This window comes from Phoca vitulina, unplaced genomic scaffold (genome assembly GCF_004348235.1).
Source record: "Phoca vitulina isolate PV1807 unplaced genomic scaffold, GSC_HSeal_1.0 scaffold52, whole genome shotgun sequence".
In the NCBI taxonomy this organism is placed as follows: domain Eukaryota; kingdom Metazoa; phylum Chordata; class Mammalia; order Carnivora; family Phocidae; genus Phoca; species Phoca vitulina.
In genome coordinates this window covers 9,526,806-9,550,538 of record NW_022589755.1, presented here as the reverse complement: position 1 = coordinate 9,550,538, position 23,733 = coordinate 9,526,806, and the positions used below count along the sequence as shown (strand labels likewise).

The window sequence follows — 23,733 nt, the reverse complement described above, 5'->3', positions numbered from 1 at the left end:
CTGGTGGTGTGGGCCAATTTTAGCTCCCGCCCCCGGCCCCTGGGGGCTCTGTCACCCAATGCCCCAGCCGCCCCTTGCAGGGGTCCCTCAAGCATGCTGCTTTCAGTGGGGTGCCAGCCCACCCCCAGTTTGGCTCCCCTGGTGCCACCTGATGGGGATTCTTCTCCCAGACCTTATCTCGGTGGGGATCAGGGCCTTATCAGCCAGGATCTCCACCTCCCTGCCTGCCCTCCTTCCCCTGGGCTGAGACCTGGGGTTGTGAGCAGCTCAGTGGGATGTGGGTAAGAGCTCAGTACTCAGGAGCCACCAGGCCCGGGATCAAATCCCTGACCTTGGCCAAGGTGCTCACCCTGCCTCAGCCTTGGGGGTCCCTGTCTGGAGAGTGTGGATGGTAACTGGACCCAGGCGGGAGGCCCCGGGTGAGGGCACAGTGGGCAGTGGGCATGTGGTTAGGGCCGCAGCGGCGGCGGTGGTTCTTCTGCGCCTTGTGGGGGAACTGTGTGACCTTGACATGGTACCTTCTCTCTCCAAGCCTCAGTTTCTCCTCTGGAGTGTGAGGATGTAGGTTCCGCCCTCAATGGGCTCCCGTGGGAATTAAATGGAGATGAGGTGCTTACTAGCCCGAGCCTTGGCCCCGTAGTAAAAGCAGCGTAATAAAAACATGTAGGAGTGTGAGTCAGCGTGATAAGGTGATGGTGAGGGTCAGCAACTCTGGGCTAAACTCTGTCTTGCTCCGGGCCTCAGTTTCCCCACCTTAAGACGGGGATGATGACCGAATCAGACAGTAGCCATGCGGATTCCCTGTTGCCTACCTGGCCTTTCTCCTCCTCAGCAACCTTTGTCCCCGCGCTTCCCACCCCCGCCCCGGGAAGCAGGGAGGGCAGCGCAGGGTCTGAGCAGAGCCACCTCTGCTGGGGCCTCTGGCTCCCTCCGCAGCCTGCACCCTGGGCCCCAGCGCTGAAAGGGAGGCACAGTCCCTGGGGCTCACAATCAGGAGCAGGCAGTGACCTGCGGGGGAGAGGCCCAGGAGGGACAGGACAGCAGGAACAGAACGTCGGGGACAGATGGGAGCGCGGGTGTGGGAGACAGCGGTTCCCAGGGCGGTGGGGGGGCCACGAGGGGGAGGCAACAGTGTTTCCACGGGAGGAAGGTAACCGTGTGGGGCTGGAAGGTCAGGGCAGAATGAAAGAGTGTTGGTTACAGTGTTTGGAGTCGAATTTGGGGCAAGAAGAATTGGGAGAAAATGTTAGGGGCAGTAAGCTGGGAATAAAATGCTGTTCTTGGGGTTCAGAGTAGAATCGGGGGGTGGGGGGCTGGCGGATGGGGAGGTGATGGGTGACCCGGGAAGTCGAGAGCAGCGAGAGAGACCTGGGGTGGAGTTGAACCCAGGTTGAGGACACAGATTGGGATTGAGGACCACAGTGTTTAGAGTAAACTACTGTGGTCCCAGCACCTGGAAAAGGAAGTTGGGGGTAGACTGAATGTCGGGATTTGGGGGGTGGGGAGAGGAGCCTGATGTCTGGGACCCCGGATGCTGCAGAGTTGGGGGACCCCAGCGTTTTTGTTCTTGGAGGCGTCTTCTTGTAGCAAGAGATGGGGACCCCCAAAGGCAGTGTGCTTCTCTCTGGCCCGCGTTCGAGAAGGACCACGAAGGGGCCAGTGGCAGTGGCTGGAGCCAACCGCCCCAGCCCACGGGAGCCACCAAAGGCGGGATCAGATGGGCACTGCCCACCACTCACGCTCCGTCCCCCCATCCAGCATGGCACCTTGGGCAGTGGCCGCTCCTCAGACAAGGGACCGTCCTGGTCCAGCCGCTCCCTGGGTGCCCGCTGCCGAAACTCCATCGCCTCCTGTCCCGAGGAGCAGCCCCACGTGGGCAACTACCGCCTGCTGAGAACCATTGGGAAAGGCAACTTTGCCAAAGTCAAGCTGGCCCGGCACATCCTCACCGGCCGGGAGGTGAGTGGGGGGATGGGCGGGGTGCGGGGCCCAGTCCTGCGGCACCAGCATTGTGGGAGGTGGGGCGAAGTCAGACTTGGCCCTCGCTTTGCTTTGTGATCTCAGGTTAAGTCCCTGACTCTCTCCGGGACAGGTCAGGACATCTCAGATTTGTCCAGAAGAATCCAAGTAGAATTGGGCTACCGTGGGAATTAAATGTAGATGAGGTCCTTATTAGCCCAGGACTTGGCCCGTAGTAAAGGCTATTTAATAAAAAACCATGTGGGTGGGGTGCCTGGCTGGCCCAGTCAGTAGAACATGTGCCTCTTTTTTTTTTTTTTTTTTTTTAAAGATTTTATTTATTTGACAGAGAGAGACACAGCGAGAGAGGGAACACAAGCAGGGGAAGTGGGAGAGGGAGAAGCAGGCTTCCTGCTGAGCAGGGAGCCCGATGCAGGGCTCGATCCCAAGACCCTGGGATCATGACCTGAGCCGAAGGCAGACGCTTAACGACTGAGCCACCCAGGCGCCCTAGAACACGTGCCTCTTGATCTCTGAGTCATGAGTTCAAGCCTCACGTTGGGCCTAGAGCTTAAAAAAAAAAAAATGATGTGGGAGTATGAGGTGATGGGAGGACATCAGCTCTAGAATAAACCGTGTTCACCTCTGGGCCTCAGTTTCCCCACCTTAAAACAGGGATGATGGCGCATTAATGGCCAGTGCTCATTAAATATCGGTCATCGTCCCTGGAATTGTTGGGAACTCTCAGATCGCGGGCAGAGCCATGCGTTGTGTTTCTAAGAATTCACACGGCTTTTGTGTCTAAACCCGGACCACCTCCCCGTTGCAGTGGTGGGCTTTGGTTCCGTCAGATCTTGCAGCGATCTTCATGAGACCCCACGAGAACTCACTGGAGTTCTCAATTCCCCACAGTCCCATTCTCCTTGCCCCCAGAGTAGGGCAACATTACTGTGCCCACACAGACCTGACCTTGTAACCTAGATATGAAGCCTCTCACTCACGCCAGGGGGAGGGGGGAACTCCTCTGTTCCCCTTTAATTTTAGAGGACGTGGCTGGAGCGATTTCCGCTGCCTCGGATGAACTCTGTCCTGCCCACACGCCATCCACACCAGACACACAAAAGATACCAGGCTCCTATGGTTTTATGGGCATGTTCTACCAAACATTCCGATTTTATGCCCATCCTTCCAGAGATTAACGAAAGAGGTTCCACTGCCCAGCTGATTGGAAGTGCTAGCTGCATGATGACCAAGACGTCAGAACGAGCTACGGACACCATTATGGGCTGGCCTTACATGTGAACATAGATCCAAAAATCTCAAACAGAATATTAGCAAAGAGACCCGTCACATCAGTTAAAGAAAGCCGTGTGATGACAGAGCTGGGTTCATCCCAGGAATGCACAGTTCTTTTCAAATTGACAATTTATTCGTGTACTTCGCCACGTTCCCAGATTCAAGGAGGGAAACCATATGATCGTCTCAATACTGGCATGAAAAGTGCCAAAATTAAAAACCCGTTCGTGAGGATATGAGAAAAGCTAACGGACCCTCTCCCGCACAAAGAATACGTCGTTCCCCTTGTGTGGATTTTGAACTTGATTCCAGGGGCTTCCTAGAGGATCAGCTTCTAAGGAAACAGGGCCTCTCAGGGGAAGGATTCTGTAATCCAGGGGATCTGGGGGTGGCCCCAAAACCCTTTGGGAAAACTATAGACCTAGAGCTGAGTTAAGACTTTTTTTTTTTTTTTTAAAGATTTTATTTTTATTTATTTATTTGAGACAGAGAGAATGAGAGAGAGAGAGCACATGAGAGGGGGGAGGGTCAGAGGGAGAAGCAGGCTCCCCGCTGAGCAGGGAGCCCGATGCGGGACTCGATCCAGGGACTCCAGGATCATGACCTGAGCCGAAGGCAGTCGCTTAACCAACTGAGCCACCCAGGCGCCCCTGAGTTAAGACTTTTAAAGGTCCCTCACTACTGAAAAAGTTATGGGGCTCTGCCCCAAAGTGCAATTCAAAATAAAAACTTAACCCCACTGCAGGATGCATATAAGGAGAGTTCATTAACTTTCCGATTCTTCCCCCATGGTCACTGCTCAAAGCTCTTTTAAAACTAGGGGTCCCTGGCTGGCTCACTTGGAAGAGCATGCAGCTCTTGATCTTAGGGTCGTGAGTTCGAGCCCCACGTTGGGTATAGAGATTACTTAAAAAAATTTAAAAAGTAAATAAACTATACGTATTTTCTTCAGTTTTAGATGTTTAAGAGGTAAACTTGGTCAGGCTGCATGAGTTCAAACCCCAGCCCACAAACTTCCTAGCCATGTTACCTTGGCCAACTGCCTGAGCAGTTCTGTGCCTCAGTTTCCCAGCTTGTAAAATGGGGATAATTCTAACACTCATACTGTGAGGATTGAAAGAGTTCTCGTTTGTAAAGCACACAGACTGAGGCCCGGTGACTCCTCAGGAAATGTTAGCTACAGTTATTTATTGTTTCACAATTCATGCATGCAAGACAAACAAGACATGCTGGGTGAATGGTCTGAGGTGCCCTCACAGAGGGGCCCTCAAAAGGTCTCACTCTCACACGCATTCACACAGGCCCCTGAGTAGCCCCACCCAGGCCCTGCTGTGGAATAGGGGATATTTCCCTGTAGAAGTCAGGGAGCACTGGACACAGTGGCTTGTGCAAAGGTCCTGAGGCCCAGATCTCCCATCCACCAGGAACGGCCCTGATTGAGGGCTTCCTGTGAGAGGGGGCAAAGGAAGGACACTCCTGGGCAATCTGGGTTGGGAGGGCCTTTCCCAACTCGAGCCCTTGGCACCTTGATCTTTTACCCCTTCCTTCCACCTCCAGGTCGCCATCAAGATCATTGACAAAACCCAGCTGAACCCCAGCAGCCTGCAGAAAGTGAGGCCTAGGGAGAGGGAGCGGGGTGGTGACAAGGTTGGGAAGAGGGTCATCGAAACCGCCCACCCTCATCTTTCTCTTTCTTCTTTTCTGGCCATGCCCAGCTGTTCCGGGAAGTCCGCATCATGAAGGGCCTAAACCATCCCAACATCGGTGAGGAGGGGAAGAGTGTGGGCTCAGAGACTACCAACTGGGGCACTTGGCAGAGGAGAGAGTTGGGGGACAGAAGAATCGGCAGTTTTCACAGTTAGAAAGACCTGTTTTCTCTTAGCGGTGTCGCTGCTCACTGGCTGTGTGACCTTGGGCAAGTCACTTAACCTCTCTGAGCTTCAGTTTCCTCCTCTGGAGTGGGGTTTATAAGAGGGCCTACTTCAAGGTCATTGTGGGGTTTGGATAAGACTGAGCATTCGAAACACTCCATTCAGAACTAAGCTGGGGGACCTGGTCTGATTACTGTCAGCAGCAGTGAGCACTGTCCTTGTCATTGTGAGGCAGAGGGGAGACAAGACTTAGCCTGGCCTGGATGTGGCCACAACATTTATTCATCCACGTGTTTGTTCACTCAGGAAATGTTTATTGAGTGGCTGCTATCTGGCATAAGCAGGAAAGAAAACAGACACAAATCTCGGCCTCAGAGAGCCGACTTTCTTGTGAGAGAGAAAGTAGGAAAGGTGGTGAAGTAGGGCTGAGGAGTTTGGGAAATCTTGCCATCAGTAGGGAGCCATGGAGCGTTCTTGAGTAAGGGGTGTTCTGGTCAGCACATGCGTAGTTACAGAGTGTGGGCGGAGCTGGGGGGTTCTCGTCCCAAATAACCCTGCTCCCCCCGGGTCCTTGCAGTGAAGCTCTTCGAGGTGATCGAGACGGAGAAGACGCTGTACCTGGTGATGGAATATGCAAGTGCCGGTGAGGCGTCCCTCCCCGCCCTGCCCCCTGCGCCCCCCGCGCCCCTCGCTGACCCCACTTGGCCTCTGCCCTGCAGGAGAAGTGTTTGACTACCTCGTGTCCCACGGCCGCATGAAGGAGAAGGAAGCTCGAGCCAAGTTCCGACAGGTGGGGGCGGTCAAGGCCGTGGGCAGGGCTGAGAGTGGCGCCCCATCCCCGGGCAGGAGGGGGTCTGGGGGCGTAAGTCCGGGTGTCCACGAGCCTGCAGACGCCCGGGTGTGAGGATGCCCTAATGCAGGTGTGCGGGTGGCAGACGTGTGGGTGCGAGGGTGGGCCCAGTGCGTAGGAGCGTGGTTAACAGGTGCCAGGGTCCTGAAGCCTGTGAGCGGGGCAGTGCGGATACGGCGTGGGGGAAATAGGGATTTGGGTGCCCAGATACGAAGGGTGTAGCTGTGCGGGTAGAAGTGTATGCGTGAGGGGGGCCCGGGTGTCTGGCTAAGGGGTGCGTGTCTGATGGGGGGAGGGATTTGAGCCAGGGTGTTGGTCCACGACTGTCCAGATGCCCTGACGGGGCTAGACTGGGTGTATTGGGGCAGAGTGTCTGTCTGTGGGTATGCGGTGTTCTTATGTGTGTTTCCAGATGGGAAAGTCGGGAGGGGACCAGTTGTGATGTCCTGGTTCCGAGGCCCCTGCCGGGAGGGTGTCCAGGGGTCTGGGGGTGTCCGGGTGTCTGAGTGGGGATGTGGGTCTGTGCAGGGCCCTTGGCATTTCCCACTGTGATTGAATCGGAGCATGAGGCCCCAGCATCCCGGCCTGTGCCTAGGGGAGGAGGCCTGGGGCTCTGGGTCTTGGTTGTGAGTAGGTTCATGGGGCCGGAGAGAGGCCGAGGGCTTTGGGGCCCCAGGTCACTGACCTTCTCTTCCCTCCGTTCCAGATTGTATCGGCCGTGCACTATTGTCACCAGAAAAACATTGTACACAGGGACCTGAAGGTGAGTCCCCCACCCCACGGCAGGCTCCCCACCGCAGCCCGCACTTGTCCCCAGTCCCGCCTCCAGGCCCCCTGGGGATCCCCTGTAGCCTCCACATTCCCTCGCTCTTCTCCCCGTCCTCCTCCCTCAGCATCCAGGGCCCCTTGACTCTTTCCCAAGCTTCTGCGGCAGAGGAAGGCCAGCAGATGGGGGAGCAGGTAGGGAGGTGGGGGCAGGAGGAGAGAACAAAGGAAAGGAAACAAAACGTCCACGGACACTGCACACGATTACGTGTGTGCCGAACAAGGACTCGATAAAGGGTTCACCGCTCTCAGAGCCTCTAGAGCCTTGGCATCTCTCAGACTTTAGGACATTCAGGAACCTTCGAGAACTGAGGTTTTAGAGCCCCAGAGTCACATGGCCTCTGGGCCTTAGAATCGCAGGCATCTCCGAACTCAAGAAGGACCTTTGAGAGAGAGAGAGAGAGCGAGCCCCTGAGGCTACTCCGAGCAAGGAAGGGACTCAGCCAGCCTGGACCCCCCACCCCCCACCCCGCTCCACACCTTCCACCCTGAGAACCACACGTCTCAGGGCTTCTCGACCCAGACCGGAGAGAGAAATGTTTGTCCTGCTCAGTCGAGTTGTCTTGACTCTCGTTTCTGGAACACCTCCTGTGTGCTAGACGCCGTGCCTTAAGGAAGGTCTTCTCAAGGTATCAATAGTGAAGGACCGGGTTTGTTCTAATATTTTCAATTCCCAGTCCGCCCTGACAAATACTTTTGTGAAGTACAATAAAAATGAAGTGGGGGGGGGGGGGAAGATGTCCAAAATACAAGACCAATTTTTTAAAACTATTATTACATTAAAAAAACAAACAAAAAACCGACTGTCAGATTGCTCTAGAAGTTTCTAGACACATTCCGTGTCTGTACCGACCCCCTGAGAAAGCCCCTTGAGGCTTGGGAGTTTGCCGTCACCTGGAGGAGGCACGCCCCCTGGTGGAGGGTCCTGGAAGTGGCTGAAAGGGATTTGGGGAATCTGATTAGTGCACCCCGGGTGGGGGTGGGGGCCAACCTGACCTGAGGGAGCCACCCAGACACGGGGTTGTGGCTAGGTGACAGAGCTTCAAACGCTAGGAAGGGAAGTGTCACCTCTGAGCAAGGTTGAGATGCCATTACGTTGAGGTGTGTCTTTATGGGTTCTCTGCCCCTGTTGGTTTGGAGGTGGGGAAAGGAGGTAGGGAGACCATGAGGAAGCCGGACGTGCAGGTGGCCTGGCCGGGGGAAGGGCCGTGGCTGGGACCAGCCAGACGTGGGCAACACTTTGAAGGGCTATATGTATCCAAATCTACAAGAGGCAGGAAGCTGGAGGCTCCTTCCACGCTCAAGCCATGGCGAGGCCAGGCCTCTTTTGGAGTCTTGCTGTGGGCACGAGGTGGTCTCCCTAAGGCTCCGTTTCCTTGCTCGCGAAATGGCATTTATAAGAATGCGTGCCACCAAAGGTAGACAGAACCTTGATTTTTTTTTTTCATTTTTATGAGTCTTGAGCAGTCAGTGCTCATGTTGGTTTTTTTTTTTTCCTGCTGGGTAAACTGAGGCTCAGAAAGGGGCAGGAGATTGCCTGAGGACCCCCAGCTCTGCAGACCACATGGCATAATAATGGCTAATGTTATATAGTGCTTATTGGGTACAAAAGATTGTTCTAGGCCTTTTAGGATTCACTTAATGCTCAGACAGCCCTGCGAGGTAGAAGCTATGATTATCCTCCTTCTTTGGATGAGGAACCCGAGGCCCAGACAGATAAAGTCACTGCCCAAGGTCACACGGGGAGTAGGGAACCGGGTCACAGTCAGTACTGGGTTGGGGGGCGGCTCCGGAGCCCGTGCTCCTGTCCACCACACACGTCTACCTTCTACCCCCTCCCAGGCTGAGAACCTCTTGCTGGATGCCGAGGCCAACATCAAGATCGCTGACTTTGGCTTCAGCAACGAGTTTACGCTGGGCTCAAAGTTGGACACGTTCTGTGGGAGCCCCCCGTACGCCGCCCCGGAGCTGTTCCAGGGCAAGAAGTACGACGGGCCAGAGGTGGACATCTGGAGCCTCGGCGTCATCCTGTACACCCTCGTCAGTGGCTCCCTGCCCTTCGACGGGCACAACCTCAAGGTGCTGGGCGGGGCCAGCAGTGGAGGTCTTCATCTCCCGGGAGGGTCTCCCCGGCCCCCTACAGTTGGGCCCGCAGCCCCTCCCCCCACACCTGCTCCGTAGAGGGCCAGAGGGGTGGCGGGGCTGGCCGGGTCAGGTTCTGATTTAGGTTTTACAGATAACGGTGTGAACAAAAGAGACAAAAATCTCTGCCCTCCAACATGCTGGCCCTTGAGAGCCTGCTAAGTGGGAAAAGCCAATCACAAAGGCCACCTGTTGTGTGATGCCATTTCTACGAAACGTCCAGAACGAGCAAATCCAGAGACAGGAAGCAAATGAGCGGTTGCCCCAGGCTGGGGGAGTTGGAGAACAGGCTTTCTCTGGGGGGATGGAAACGTTCTAGAACTGCCCAGTGATGGCCACATAACTCGGTGAGCGCACTCAGAACCTTTGAATCAGGCACTCCAAACGGAAAAATCCCTGCCCTCACGGGAAAGAGCAGAGCAGGTGATATGGGTGGGTTGGGGGGGGCGGGGGGGGAGTCTCTGTGTGGAGCTCTGTGCTGGCGACTGGGGACTGGCCTGGTCTTTGAAAACAAAATAAATAAGCAAAACGTACATCATGTCAGAATCTGGCCAGTGCTGGGGGGTGGGGGCGGGGACGGAGAACTACCTTCCGGAAGGCGCTCTGGTAGCGAGCGTGGGGCCGCGTGGGCCCCGTCGGTCTGTCCGGGCGCATCGTTCCTGATGGACTGTTCGGGGGTTAGTTGCAGCACCACGTCCGTCTGTCCCTGAAGGGGACCCACAGCAGGTACCTCCTGGGACGGGGTTATTTTCCTGTCTGCGGCCACACTTGGGGAGAACCGTGGTGGTGCAGTCCTGGCCACGCTCCGATGTCCTCAGCTGTCCTGAGACTGTCCCTGTAGCTTTCTCTCCCGCCCCAGTGTTTATTCAGGCTTCCGAGTTGCCCGCAGTTGACCGGTGTCTTAAAAGCCTCCTTTCATCTCGAGCAGTTCCTCTGTCTTTCGTGCCGTGGCTTTGTGGAGCTTTGTGGTCCTCGGGCCAGTTGTGCTGCAGGGCCCCCCCTCGGTTTGGGGTGAGCGGCGTTTCCTCGTGATGGGGTTCCGGTGGTGCGAGCAGGAACGCTCGGTCCTCTCGAGGTGGCCCACGAGCTAGGAGCGCTCAGGAGGTCAGGGAGGTCGCTGCCGAGGACAGGCCACAAGAGCAGGGACCTGAGTGATGAGGAGGAGGGAGCCCCCCGAGCGGCCAACCCCTCTGAGCCTCAGGCTCCCGCTCTGTTCCGCATCTCTAGGGTAACCAGCCTTGTAGCCGCGATTGGAGGGCTCGCTGAGATCAGGCGTGCAAAGCGCTCATGATCACAGGATGATCTGAACCCCAAGCATGAAGCCAAGGGACCTTTTCCGAGGGCAAGGCCAGTGTCTCACCTGCCCCAGGCCCTTGTTGCCTCCTGCTGTCCTGGTTCGCCCCCCACAGACCCCCCGAAACCTTTCCGGGGAAAGGAGACAGGCAGCTGGGGGCAGGTCCCCACTCTGTCATTTCCTTGCGAAGCGACCTGGGACATACCCCCGTTTCTGAACCTGTTTCCCCACCTGTAAGATGGGGAGGTGAAGAGTATTCACTTAGGGCCCCACTGGGTGTCTGAAGCCCTCCCCCGGGGACCTGGCACCTGGCCAGGGCGTTAGACTCGGGAGCCTCACCAGTGATGGTGTTGACAGCCCGGTGGCTACTTCTCACCATCTTTGAGGTGAGAAGGGTGGAGCGGTGGTTACACAGCACAGGCTCCGGAGCCGGACTGCCTGGGGTTCAGCCCCGGTCCTGCCATTTTCTGCCCCAGGCTCTTCCCGCAAGTGACTTACCCTCTCTAGGCCTCAGTCTCCTTGTCTGAAAAATGGGCATCATAGTCCTGCTTCGCAGCTTTGTTGTGAGCACAGATGTGCCTTGCATAAAGCACTTAGAACACTGCCCGGCCTCGGGGTAAGTGCTCTGCTCTGAAAGTGATACTCAGTATTATTAAATATGCACGACCCTTCAGGGTTGCGCTGGTCTGCAGACCCAGGAGGCTCCCAGGTGCATGCCTCTTCCAGCCCTTTGAGGAGAATGCGGGGAAGGGGGCTCCCAGGCCAGTCCCCAGCACAGAGCTCCACGCAGAGACGCCCCCCGCCCCAACCCACCCACATCACCTGCCGTCCCTCCATTTCCTGAGGTTGGAAGGGGCTCTCGCTGGTGCGCCATGGCGTGGCGCGTGGGATTTATTTTCTCTGTCTTGGCAGGGCCCCTCATAAAAGGCCCTTTACCAAAAAAAGGTCTGCGTGTAAATCAGTTCTCATTCTTTGGGACTACCAGGGGGGTCTCGTAGTTCTTTGGAAAGACAGGCATGCCTAGGGGAGGGGGAATCCGAGGGGTGGGAGGCGGGTGGGCAGGATCCCGCCGCCCCCACCCCCCCACCCCCACTCTTCACCCTTCCTAAACCTCATATTGAAGTAGCACTTGCTCTGGGCCAGACATGTACTGGACATTTTACTTAAACTCACTCACACCCTGGCCTGGCAAGTGGGCGCTGGGAGCCCTGGGTGCAGAGAAGGAGACTGAGGCCCCGGATGCTGACTCGCGTCTGACCCGGCTTGTAGAATTCGCTTTCTCTGTGAGATTTCCTCGGAACGAAGTCGTATACAGGGCTCCCATTTTAGAGATGGGGAATTGTGCTGAGGAGAGAGGGTGGGGACGCCTGGGTGGCTCAGTCGGTTAAGCGGCTGCCTTCAGCTCGGGTCGTGATCCCAGGGTTCTGGGATCGAGTCCCGCATCGGGCTCTCTGCTCGGCGGGGAGCCTGCTTCTCCCTCTCCCTCTCCCTGCTGCTCCCTCTGCTTGTGCTCTCTCTCTCAAATAAATAAAATCTTAAAAAAAAAAAAAATTAAAAAGGGGTGGGTTTTCGCCACCTGTTGCTTCTGTGAGGGGAGAAAGGTGTGCGTGCGCGCGCATGCATGCGTGTGAGTGAGTGACGGGTGGGGAGGTGGGGTGGACCCCTCCCCCAGTAACCCCGTCCCCCCAGGAGCTGCGGGAGCGAGTCCTCAGAGGGAAGTACCGGGTCCCTTTCTACATGTCAACAGACTGTGAGAGCATCCTGCGGAGATTTTTGGTGCTGAACCCAGCTAAACGCTGTACTCTCGAGGTAAGCCCCAGCCCCGCACCCCTCCCATTTCAACCTTCGTGCCCTCATTTCTCCTCTCCTGTGTCCATCTGCTTAAGATCGCGGCTAGGAGGGGGAGGGGAGCCAGGCAGCCCGGGAAAAGACTCCCGGGCCCGTCTCAACACCACCCCCCAAACAGCTTCGCCCACTCCCCGCCATGCCAGTAATTAGCTAATGAGCTCCTAGGCTTATTATAGGGTGCTGGGGACCCAGATGATGCGGAGGAGGGAGGTGACATCGGGAGGGGTGCTGGGGGTGCGGGTGAGGAGGTGCTAGCTGTCAGGAAGCCCTCGATTCTGGGGTGTTAGGTCTTGGAGGTGGGGGGCAGGGCAGGTGGCCCTACCTGGGGGCCTGCCTGGGCGATGGGGAGCTGTATTTTCCCCCAGTTTCTTCTGACATCTGTCTTCCCCCTTCCCTGTCCTGCCCCCGATTCCTGCAGCAAATCATGAAAGACAAATGGATCAACATCGGCTATGAGGGTGAGGAGTTGAAGCCATACACAGAGCCCGAGGAGGACTTCGGGGACACCAAGCGAATCGGTGAGGGTCAGGGAGAGCAGGTGCCCCAGCTCCTCAGAGCTACGGGCCACAGAGCCAGGGGTGGGAGCTTCCCAGCACCTGCCCCTCGGGTCAGCGCATGAGAGAAGTTTGCAAGGCAATTAGGGAGAGTGGAGAAGTCTAGGCTCCCATCTCTGTGCTGCTACTTTCTAGCTGTGTGACCCTGGGCAAGTGGCTTCTCCTCTCGGTGCTTCTATTTCCTCATCTGTAAAACAGGACAATCGTAGAAACGATCGTAGGGTTGCTGTGAATATATTAAATGCGTTAATCTACGTAAAGTACTTAGTTGTGACTGTTAAGACACAAAAAGAAATTGCAGATCACGTCCAGAAGTATTTGGGCACAAGTCATCAGTAACCCGCATGTTTGGGGAAAACCCCCATGTAGGCATGTGCCTCACCCACCTACCCTTTGATCCCAGATCCTCCAGCCTGGAGCCCTTGACCTCTTGATCCCTAAGGCATTAGCCCTGCAAGAGTCCCTTAGGAACTATCCAGTGACCCTCAAGGCCACCAGCAGAGCTGGCTGCATTAATCAGGATTTTTGTGGTTTTACAGAAGACAAAACCCAAGCCCTTCTACGATCGTTTCAACACCACAGATTACTCTAAGCCAGTAAGAAGAGTAATAGGCTGAACCATTTGAAACTGCCATTTTTATAGGTCAAAAATTGTTAACATCAGCAATTCTGTGTGGTTATAACCTAATCGTGGTAACTGATTCATTCACATAACTAAAAAGCCCAGGGTATGCCGGCCTTCAGGCATGGCTGGATTCAGGTGCTCAGAGACAGTCGTTGGGAATCTTAGTGGTGGCTTCTTTCCCAGGAAGCTCTGGCCACAGGAACGAGCTGGCAACAGCAGATCCTAGCACCTGGACACCCCCTCAAGAATAGGAGCCGCTTTCCTGAATGTGCCAATAGAAGCTCTAGGCTGGTGCCCATTGGCTACCCCTGAACCAATCAGTCTGGCTTTGGGGATGGAATGCTCTGATTGGCCAGAGCCAGGTCATGTGCCCACCCTGAGCCAATCAACGTGATTTTGGGTCTGGAGCGTTCTGAATGGCCAGACCTGGGTCATCTGCCTGCCCTGAGCCAATCAGTGTGGCCTTGGGGGTGGAAGACTCTGGTCAGATCTGGGTTATGTACCTGCCCTTGGGGTTTGGCGCAGGCAGGAGTCTGCCCGGTGATGTGAGCAGGAAAGAAATGTTCTTCCAAGGAAATCAGGGTGCTGCTGGCAGAAGGGGGTACGGATCCTGAACAGGCCAAAGAGCAGGCGTTGCTATGTGATGCAGAAACGAGTGGAAGGGAAGGGTCTGGGGAGATTGAACCTCCTCTCCATCCCCCTCTCCCAGAGGTGATGGTGGGTATGGGCTACACGCGGGAAGAAATCAAAGAGGCCTTGACCAGCCAGAAGTACAACGAAGTGACCGCCACCTACCTCCTGCTGGGCAGGAAGACTGAGGTCAGAAGGCGCCAGGGGCATTTGGGATGCGCGATGCCCGGGGTGGAGGGACTTCTGGGGCAGAGGGGACAGAGGCTGAGGCTCCTCGTCTGTCATCCTCCTGCAGGAGGGTGGGGACCGGGGCACCCCGGGGCTGGCCCTGGCACGGGTGCGGGCGCCCAGCGACACCACCAATGGAACGAGCTCCAGCAAAGGCACCAGCCACAGCAAAGGACAACGGAGCGCCTCCTCCACCTACCACCGGCAGCGCAGGCATAGCGACTTCTGTGAGTATGGCCCCGCTCCCCCACACGCCATCCCGGGCCCCGAGGCCTCAGACCTCTGTTACATCAGGGTTGTCTGGACCACAGGCAACAGAAACCCCTGCTCGAGCCAGCTGCAGAGAAGGGAGGAATTTCATATAAAGATGCAGGGACATTATAGGGAACTTGGAGGCGGGAACACACAGCCAGGGTCAGGAAGGGATTGGAAACTGAAAAAGCAGCCAGAGCAGATACTGTTTTGTTTCTTGCACCCTCTCTGTTCTTGGCTTTTCCTTTCTCTCTTATGTATCTCCCCTTATCTTTTTCCCAGTCTCTCCCCTTCCGTCTCCCAACTCCAATTTAGAGACCAGCCCAAGTGATAGCTGGAATCCCTTTGTTCCACCTGTCAGGGATAGAGCTCTCACAGTCAGGGTCCACTTGGGATCAGGACATAGGAGGACACATTGCACAAAGTGGCTGCTGAGAGCCTGCCCTCTGGCTCTCCTCCACACTGAAAATTTGAAAGGCCCTTCCTAGTGGAAAGGGGCTGGGCAGACACCCACCTGTACCCCACATTCTGTAACTGAAAGATATCACCCACAGAAGATAGAGTTTACCACCACCAACACCACAGATTAGGCGTGGAAACTTCCAAGAGGTCTCTTACCCACACCCTCTTCAAATGTGAATCCTCCCAACTATTCTTTTTTTTTATTTTTTTAAAAGATTTTATTTATTTTTGTGAGAGAGAGTGCACATGTGCATTAGTGGGGGGGGGAGGGTCAGAGAGAGAAGCAGGCTCCCTGCTGAGCAGGGAGCCTGATATGGGGCTCGATCCCAGGACCCCGGGATCATGACCTGAGCTGAAAGCAGACACTTAACTGGCTGAGCCACCCAGACGCCCCCTACCAGCTCTATTGAGAAATAATTCACACACCACACAATCCACCCATTCAAAGCGGACAATTCAGTGGTGTTAGTATCCACAGATACTAACAGCAGCCATCACCACAATCCACTCTAGCACATTTTCATCGCCCCAGGAAGAAACCCCACAAGCCCTAGCTAGCCATCAACCTCCAAACCCCCATCCACCACCCTGTAGCCCCTGACAACCACCAATCCATTCCCTACCTCTACAGATTCCCCTATCCTGGACATTTCGTGTAAGAGGAATTATACAATGCATGGCCTTTTGTGTCTGGTTTCTTTCACTTAGGACAACGTTTTCATCCACGTGTTAGCATGGACGAGCACTTCGTCCCTTTTAATGGCCCAGTAATGTTCCATGTCGTGGATCTACCACATTTTATTTTTCCATTTGTCAGCTGATGGACATTGCATTGTTTTCGCCATTTGGCGCTTGTGAATAACGATGCTGTGACCGTTCACGTGCTGGGTTCCGTATGGACGTATGTGGCCATTTCTCTTGGGCATGTGGTAGGAGTGGACTTGCCGGCTCACGTGGTAACGCCATGTTTAGCCGTGTGAGGAACGGCCAGCGTGGTGTCCAACTCCCCACTTTTTTGCAGCCCTCCTTCGAAATGCTTTACTCTGGGACAGGCATTGGCATGGGGAGGGGGGTGTCAGGGAAACCCACGCGTCACTCCTAAGCAGGAAGTTGTGGGATTCTGGATGGTCAAGTCATTTCCCTTCCCTGGATTTCCTTTTTCCACCTATAAAATAGCCAGATTGGCACAGAAAGTCGCTAAGAAGCTTGTGACCCTGGTTACAACATATCACCTTAAAGAACACTCACATGGAAACTTTCTGGGCTTCTGGGGTTCTCGGAGGATTGTCGACGGGTGCCCCGTGTCCGTCATTGCAGAGCTTGTTACGGTTCTGGGACTTTGGAGCATGAAGGTTCCTGAGGATGTAACACATAGAAGTTTCGACTGTCCGAAGTTCGTGAACATACTTAAACCTGCTGGTTCTAAGACGATAATTTCCTAAGATGTTCCAAGGGACCAGATTTGTTTGTTTTGTTTTTGAGATGAATACAGTCACATCCTTCAAAATTTGATAGTACAAGGAGGGTAGACAGTAAAAAAGTTTTCATTGGACACCCATCTCCAGCCCCCAGTTGTCCTTGGAGGCAGCCACTGTGACCAGTTTGGGAGAGATTTTATTCATAAATCCATGGAGTTAATCCCTGAACAAGGCGGGGGTTAGGGCACCAACCCCCTGTGCAGTCGAAAATCCACATATAACTTTTGACTCCCCCCAAACGTAACTGCTAATGCCTGCCGTTGACTGAAAGCCTCACTGATAACGTAGTCCGTCAACACATTCTTTGTTGTATGTGTTATATACTGTATTCTTACCATAAAGCAAGCTAGAGAACAGAAAATGTCCTTCAGAGAATCTTAGGGAAAAGACCTCTGCAGTACTGTATGGTATTTATTGAAAAACATCCACATAGAAGTGGACCTGCGGAGTTCAAAGCCGTGTTTTCAAGGGTTGACTGTATATAAAGATAGAAACAAAAAGGAGATAGAGAAAAAGAAAAGAAACATAGAGGCACCTGGGTGGCTCAGTCGCTTGAGCGTCAGATTCTTGATTTTGGTTCAGGTCAGCTCAGGTCGTGAGATCGAGCCCTGCGTCGGGCTCCATGCTCAGCGGGGAGTCTGCTTGAGATTCTCTCTCCCTCTGCCCCTCTGCCACTAAAAAAAGTTAAAAAAAAAAAAAAGAGAGAGATAAAGATGTATAAATACAATACTAACATATTCACATACCATAAAGGTAACGTTCTCACCTTTTAAGACATGATAGCCTTTTAAGATGTTCATGTATAAGCAAGTAAATAGAGATAAATAGAAATCTATACGTTTCCCCTTTCACAAATGACAGCATACCTTAGACGTCAGGCCCTGCCTTTTCTGCTCTACAGTCTGTCTTGAAGATCACTGTGTCTTGGTACATAAGCAGCTTCCTCCTTGTACAGAAATAGCTTGACTTCATTTAGCCATTCCCCTCCTAAGGGGCACTTGGGCTGCTCCCAGTCTTTTGGCCTTAAAAAAAAATAGCAATGCGGGGTGCCTGGTGGCTCAATCAGTTAAGCGTCTGCCTTCGGCTCAGGTCATGATCTCAGGGTCCTGGGATCGAGCCCCACTTCGGGCTCCCTGCTCAGTGTGGAGTCTGTCCCTCTCCCTCTGTCCCTCCCCCTGCTCATTCTCTCTCTCTCTCAAATAAATAAAATATTTTTAAAAAATAGTGATGTGGGGGCGCCTGGGTGGCTCAGTTGGTTAAGTGTCTGCTTTCGGCTCAGGTCATGGTCTCAGGGTCCTGGGATCGAGCCCCATGTCGGGCTCCCTGCTCAGTGCGGAGTCTGTCTCTCTCCCTCTGTCCCTCCCCCTGCTCATTCTCTCTCTCTCTCTCTCTCAAATAAATAAAATATTTTTAAAAAATAGTGATGCGGGGCACCTGGGTGGCTCAGTTGGTTAAGGGTCTGCCTTCGGCTCAGGTCATGGTCTCAGGGTCCTGGGATTGAGCCCCACGTCGGACTCCCTGCTCAGCAAGGAGTCTGCTTGTCCCTCTCTCTGGCCCTCTCCCCAACACATGCTTTCTCTCTCTCTCATAAATAAAATCTTAGAAACAAAACAGCGATGCAGTGAATAACCTACACGTGCATCATGTCATTTCCGTGGAGTTGCGGGGGGGTCAGCATGTGCATCTGTCATTGGGACAGATCGTGTCAGCTTGGCCCACGCAGAGCTTGTAGCCTATGTGAGGAATTCTGAGGTTCTAAGGATCACCCCGAGTAGGTTCTGGCCTTTCCAGGTGATGCGAGCCCTGACTGTCCCCTCCCTCCACCAGGTGGCCCATCCCCCGCACCCCTGCACCCCAAGCGCAGCCCAACCAGCACCGGGGAGGCGGAGCTGAAGGAGGAGCGCCTGCCAGGCCGGAAGGCGGGCTGCAGTGCTGCCGGAAGCGGGAGCCGGGGACTGCCCCCCTCCAGCCCCATGGTCAGCAGCGCCCACAACCCCAACAAGGCAGAGATCCCAGAGCGGCGGAAGGACAGCACGAGCACCCCTGTGAGTGGCCAGGGCTGGGGGATGTGACCGCCTGGTTCACACTTTTCAGACCCTGCTGTTCCCTATCCTGTTCCCCAGACCTACCACACAGGACTCCTTGTTCTGTCTGTTCATTCGTTCATCCCGTTGACATTTGAGTGCTCTCTCCGTACCCGAGCTTGTGCTGGAGGCTCGCATATAAATTAGCCTTCAGTGTCAGAAAGAAGCACTCTCCTTGCTTTGGGTAGGAGGGATTTCATACAGGGAATGAGGCACTTACAAAGTTGTAGGAAGGGCTGGTGGGGCAGGCAGTGGATTAGACCCGTAGGAGTGACACATCACCACCGCAGAACTGACCCACTGAGGGGGCTGCCACCTCTGGGGCGGACCCTAGCACTGCTGAATTCCGGGACACATGGTCTTGACTGTAATTCAAGACTCAGAAACACTGTTCTCTCCCAGAAGGGCCCTCGATGCCAGGAACTCTAATAACGGGCACTGAGGCTCTGCTGAGGCAAAGACCCTCATCTCATGACCTTGCCCGTGTAAGCAGGAGTCACAGGGGACAGAAAGGCCACTGCTACCCCAGTGCCACCTTCCAGATCTTCCCGAGTGCAAAGATTGGCAGAACCCATTCATACGCGGATCCTGAGCTGCAGAGGAGTCTGGGAAATGTAGTACTTGGCTTTCCTGCTTCTGCAGCTCCTCAAAAGAGGAGGTGTTAAGACCAGAGCTTGAATTGCACTGGTGAGCTGTGTGGCCTTGAGCAAGTGATTTCACCTCTCTGAGCCTCAGTATTCCACCCTGTGAAATGGGCTCATCAGAGGACTTGGATTGTTGTGAGGCTCTCATAAGATCTTGGACATAAACTAACCGCCCACGGCATCCAGCTCAGTAAGCACTCAATACATGAAGGCTCTGGTTGTTGTTTTTACCTTAAAAAGGTAAAAAAAAAAGAACAGCAAATTAGCCCCCCGCCAAAAGTAGAAGGAAGGAAATAAAAGTCAATAAAGGAATAAGCAGAGGTACACTAGAGAAAACCAACAAAGCCACAATCCGGTTCTTGAAAAGATTAATACTATCATTGAACCCCACGAATTACTAATATCAGAGATCAAAAGGAAAACTCTGCCCCAACATAAAAAGACAGTAAGACGGTATTAGGAGCCACCTTATGCCAATAAATGTGACATCTTAGATGAAATAGACAGATGTCTTTCGAAACACAAGTCACTAAACTTGCTCGAGAAGAAACAGAAAATCTGAACAGTATTATGTTCTTATCCAAGACCTTGAATCCGTAACTTAAAACTGCCCCAGAAAGAAAATTCCAGGCTCTAAGTGGTGGAATTCTGCCAACCACTGAAAGAAGGAATAATACCAACCTTAGAGAAACTTCCAGAGGACAGAAAATGAGGGATCAGTTCCCAGCACATTTGGGGAGGCAGCATGATCCCGACGTGTACTCCCTGACCCGACGGGGGTCGTAGTCCAGGGCAGGTGGGGATGGATAAGGGGACAGATATTGACGATACAAAGTGATCGAGGTGGCAGTGGGGGCCCCAGGAAGGCACCTGACTCAGCCAGCTGTATTATGAACCGACACCTGAAAGATACATAGGTGTGAGTCAAGGGGAAAGGTGGGAGGAATATCCAAGCAGGTGGGCCGGCCGTGCAAAGGCCAGGAGACTGCAAGTGTGCCATGGATAAGTATGCTACGGAAAGCTTCACACGGCTGGCCTGTTACCCAGGTGGGGCAGAGCTGGGAGAGGAGTGGGCAAGGCTGCCCCCTGGGCACCGCCCCTGACCCACTCTCCCTCAGCACCCCTGTCTCAGCTCCGTGACCCTTAGCCTGAGTTGCCGGGCTGGCTCGTTAACCTTTCCTTTCTCCCGGAGTAAACCATCACCTGCTCAGTCTTGGCCCCGGCATCGATCATAATGAAGGAGGCCAGGGAGGATAAGTGGGGAGTAGAGGGGTGTCCTTCCGCCCCCCTCACTCCCTCCTGGCCATGTCTCCCACAGAACAACCTCCCTCCCAGCATGATGACCCGCAGAAACACCTATGTTTGCACAGAACGCCCTGGGGCTGAGCGCCCCTCCCTGTTGCCAAATGGCAAAGAGAACAGGTATGGAGAGGGAGCAGCAGCGGGGAGCGGGGTGTAGGGGAGCGGGGCCCTCCTTGATCGAAGATGATAACCATTGTGGGGAAGGGGTGCCGTGGGGACTGGGGAGTGTGTGTGTGTCTGCCTTTCCCTTGGCAGAATCTACCCATGTCCTCTCGCCCCGCTGCCCGGCCCCCCGAAAATCTTCCCCTCTTAATTAGTTAGTCATCGGCCCCAGGAAAGCAGTCTGCCCTGTTCTCCGCCTACGAGCCTTGGGAAACTGAATTGATTTTTTTTTTTTTTTGAATGATCAATTTTTAGAACTTGAGAGAAGCCCCAGAATGTCACAGCTTCAACATCCTCTTGTTGGCTGGTTTTCAGACTAGTTTTCCTGAGTCTGTTCGGTCTCTTTCAGCTGGCAAGTGAGGGAAACCAATGCGGACTGGCTGGAGCATAAAAGGGGAATGAATTAGGGGCGTCTGGCTGGCTCAGTCGGTAGAGCACGAGACCCTTGATCTCAGGGTCGGGAGTTCAAGCCCCGCATTGGGCGTGGAGCCTACTTAAAAAAACTGGCGTGGGGGGGCGGAGGTTGAATTAGTTCACATCATGATTCAAGTCCAGGAGTGAGGAGTGGGGCGGGCTTCGGGATAATGATACTCCCGCCCACCAGGACTCCAGGGCACGACACCCAGGTGCACTCTGGACAACACCTGACAAACGCGTGTTACTGTTTGGTGGGGACAGGATATGGAGTGGTTGAGAGTAGTGATTCTGTGGCTACTACATTCTGTGTTCAAATCTTGCCTCTGCACTCTGCTAGCAGGATGACCTCGGGCAAGTCTCTGAGCCTCGGTTTCCTCCTCTGTAAGATGGGGCTGATGTTCTCTGCCTCTAGGCCCTGTTAGAGGGATCCGGTGGGGATCAGGTGCGTCCTGTGCTGGGCACAGGGTCTGTGACATAGAGGGCATTCGATGAGTGAGCGCTTATTTCGTGGTCATTAAATAAAAATAATAGTGAGTATTCATCAAGCAGGAACTGTATGCCAGGACTTTGTGTGTATTCGCTGGTTGAATGGCCCTAACAACTCTGTGAGGTAGATCCCGGTATCTCCATTTTACAGCTGAGGAAATGAGGCTCAGAGAGGTTAAGTAACTCGTCCAAGGCCACACAGCTGGCAAGTCAAGGAGCAAAGATTCCAGACTGACTGCAGCGTGTGTGTTTGTAAACACTATAGTGCATAGCCTTCCAGCTTTGGTCGAGAGACAGTGTAGCAGTTGGATTGTAGACTCAGCTGGTGTAACGAAGAGACCCCAAGGGACGGTGGCTTAAATGAGAAGGAGGTTTAGGCCTCTCTGATAGAGCCATCCAGAGGTAGGCAGGCAAGGTCCTCCAAGGACCCAGATTGTTCCTGCCCATCTCAAACCGAGGCTCCAGCTCTGGGACTGAGGCCACTGCACCAGCTGTCACCATTTCTCAACCAGCAAGAAGGATGGGAAGAGTGGAGCGCAAGCTGCATGCTTTTTAGAGGCCTGACCCAGAAATGGGACAAAGCACTTCAGTTTGTATCCTATTGGCCAGAGACTAGTCACATGACCATCCCTAACTGCAAGGGAGCTGGGAAATGTAGTCTCTGGCTGGGTGGCCATGTGCAACGCTCACACCCTTAGGAAGTTTGGTTACTAAAAGTAAAACAAGGAGGACAGATTCCAAGGGAGAGGTAGTAGCATCTGCCACAGTCAGGATTCCCTCTTTGAGACCCAGGCTGGTCCTGGGGTCCTTGGAAGGATAGAAATTGTAGGTCTGGCCCCTCCTGTCAGGACTGGGAGGGTCTGGAGGAGGGTCCTGGGACACTGGAGCCACCACTATCCACACCACATCTTGAGACAATTGGGAAGAGGGTCCTTTCTGACCTGTCAAAAAATTACCATAATGAGTTTAAGTACCTTTGATGTTCATATCTATTCGTATCCCGAGTGAAAAGTGAAAGTTCAGACAGCAAAGTATTTGCAAAATTGACTTGGTTCCTGAGGTTTGGATGGCAAATGGCAAGGGACTCATCAAAAAATATATCTGAACCTATTCCACTGCTGAGTTTGGAGAGAGGAGAGTTAGGATACGTTTGGAGTGGGTAGGGTTTGAAGAAAGGACAGTTCGAAGGAGGGATGACTTAGGAAGAATGAAGAGTCTGTAAAATAGCTAGGGTTGTATAGTACACAGCCTGCCCAACTGTACATGGCAGCCCTGTCTCTGAGCTCTAAGTTTTTTAATGTTTCTGATCTCAAGACAGGACAGTGAAGAATCAGGCCCCACTCAGACTTATTCCTTTCTGCCCACAGCTCGGGTACCCCACGGGTGCCCCCCGCCTCTCCCTCTAGTCACAGCCTGGCTCCCCCATCGGGGGAGCGGAGCCGTCTGGCACGCGGTTCCACCATCCGCAGCACCTTCCACGGTGGCCAGGTCCGGGACCGGAGGGCAGGGGGCGGGGGAGGCGGGGGTGTGCAGAATGGACCCCCCGCCTCTCCCACGCTGGCCCACGAGGCCACACCCCTGCCCACTGGGCGGCCCCGCCCCACCACCAACCTCTTCACCAAGCTGACCTCCAAACTGACCCGAAGGTGAGCCCCATGGGATGTGGGGGGTGGGAGTGGGGTGGGGGGCAATGGGGCCTAACCTGTCTTCTGCTCTGCTCTGCCTCCTCTACCCCCACATCATCTCCTCCTCCTCCTCCTCTCTCTTCTCCTCCTCCTCCGTCACCCTTCACCTCCCTCCTCACACTACAGGGTTACCCTCGATCCCTCTAAACGGCAGAACTCTAACCGCTGCGTTTCGGGCGCCTCTCTGCCCCAGGGATCCAAGATCAGTAAGTCCCGTACACCCTCCGCTGTCCCTGGCTCTGCTTCCCTGTCTGCATGTCAGACCTGTGTGTACAGGGGTGGGGGAGGCGGACTGTGTGCGTGCGGGAGGAGGACTGGTTGTGGGGTCTGGCTGTTCATTTTACTCATTTAATAAACAGTAGTCTGGCCTCTGGAGCCAGACTCTTAAGGCTCAGACCCCAGCTCTGCTGAGTGACCTTGAGTAAGTCACTCAACCTCTCTGGGCCTTGCTTTCCTCTTCTGTAAGGTGGGGATAGAAATAACAGTGCCTTCCTCCTAGGGTTGTCGTGTGGACTAAATGAGGTGATATATGGACTGAGCTTAGAATGCTGCCTTGGAAAATGATTTATGTTTATTCACTGAGCGCCTGGCCCTATCTTAGACCCTGGAGTAGAGTGAACAGAATGTATAAAATCCCAG

General features: G+C 54.3%; 1 protein-coding gene across 2 annotated transcripts in view; it reads left to right on the top strand.

The window, feature by feature from the left end:
* The window catches only part of MARK4 (microtubule affinity regulating kinase 4), a 30,368-nt gene that overhangs the window by 2,798 nt on the left and 3,837 nt on the right, over nucleotides 1–23,733 (top strand). Inside the window, exons 2-16 of one of the 2 annotated variants that reach the window (XM_032388360.1) lie at nucleotides 1,759–1,959; nucleotides 4,813–4,866; nucleotides 4,971–5,019; nucleotides 5,704–5,769; nucleotides 5,846–5,916; nucleotides 6,683–6,739; nucleotides 8,644–8,880; nucleotides 11,927–12,046; nucleotides 12,504–12,603; nucleotides 13,974–14,083; nucleotides 14,190–14,349; nucleotides 18,142–18,359; nucleotides 20,361–20,464; nucleotides 22,777–23,055; nucleotides 23,221–23,300. In XM_032388360.1, the coding sequence (XP_032244251.1) occupies nucleotides 1,759–1,959; nucleotides 4,813–4,866; nucleotides 4,971–5,019; nucleotides 5,704–5,769; nucleotides 5,846–5,916; nucleotides 6,683–6,739; nucleotides 8,644–8,880; nucleotides 11,927–12,046; nucleotides 12,504–12,603; nucleotides 13,974–14,083; nucleotides 14,190–14,349; nucleotides 18,142–18,359; nucleotides 20,361–20,464; nucleotides 22,777–23,055; nucleotides 23,221–23,300 (1,906 nt within the window). The remainder of the gene's footprint in view (nucleotides 1–1,758; nucleotides 1,960–4,812; nucleotides 4,867–4,970; nucleotides 5,020–5,703; nucleotides 5,770–5,845; nucleotides 5,917–6,682; nucleotides 6,740–8,643; nucleotides 8,881–11,926; nucleotides 12,047–12,503; nucleotides 12,604–13,973; nucleotides 14,084–14,189; nucleotides 14,350–18,141; nucleotides 18,360–20,360; nucleotides 20,465–22,776; nucleotides 23,056–23,220; nucleotides 23,301–23,733) is intronic. The other variant, XM_032388359.1, reaches the window with a different exon arrangement.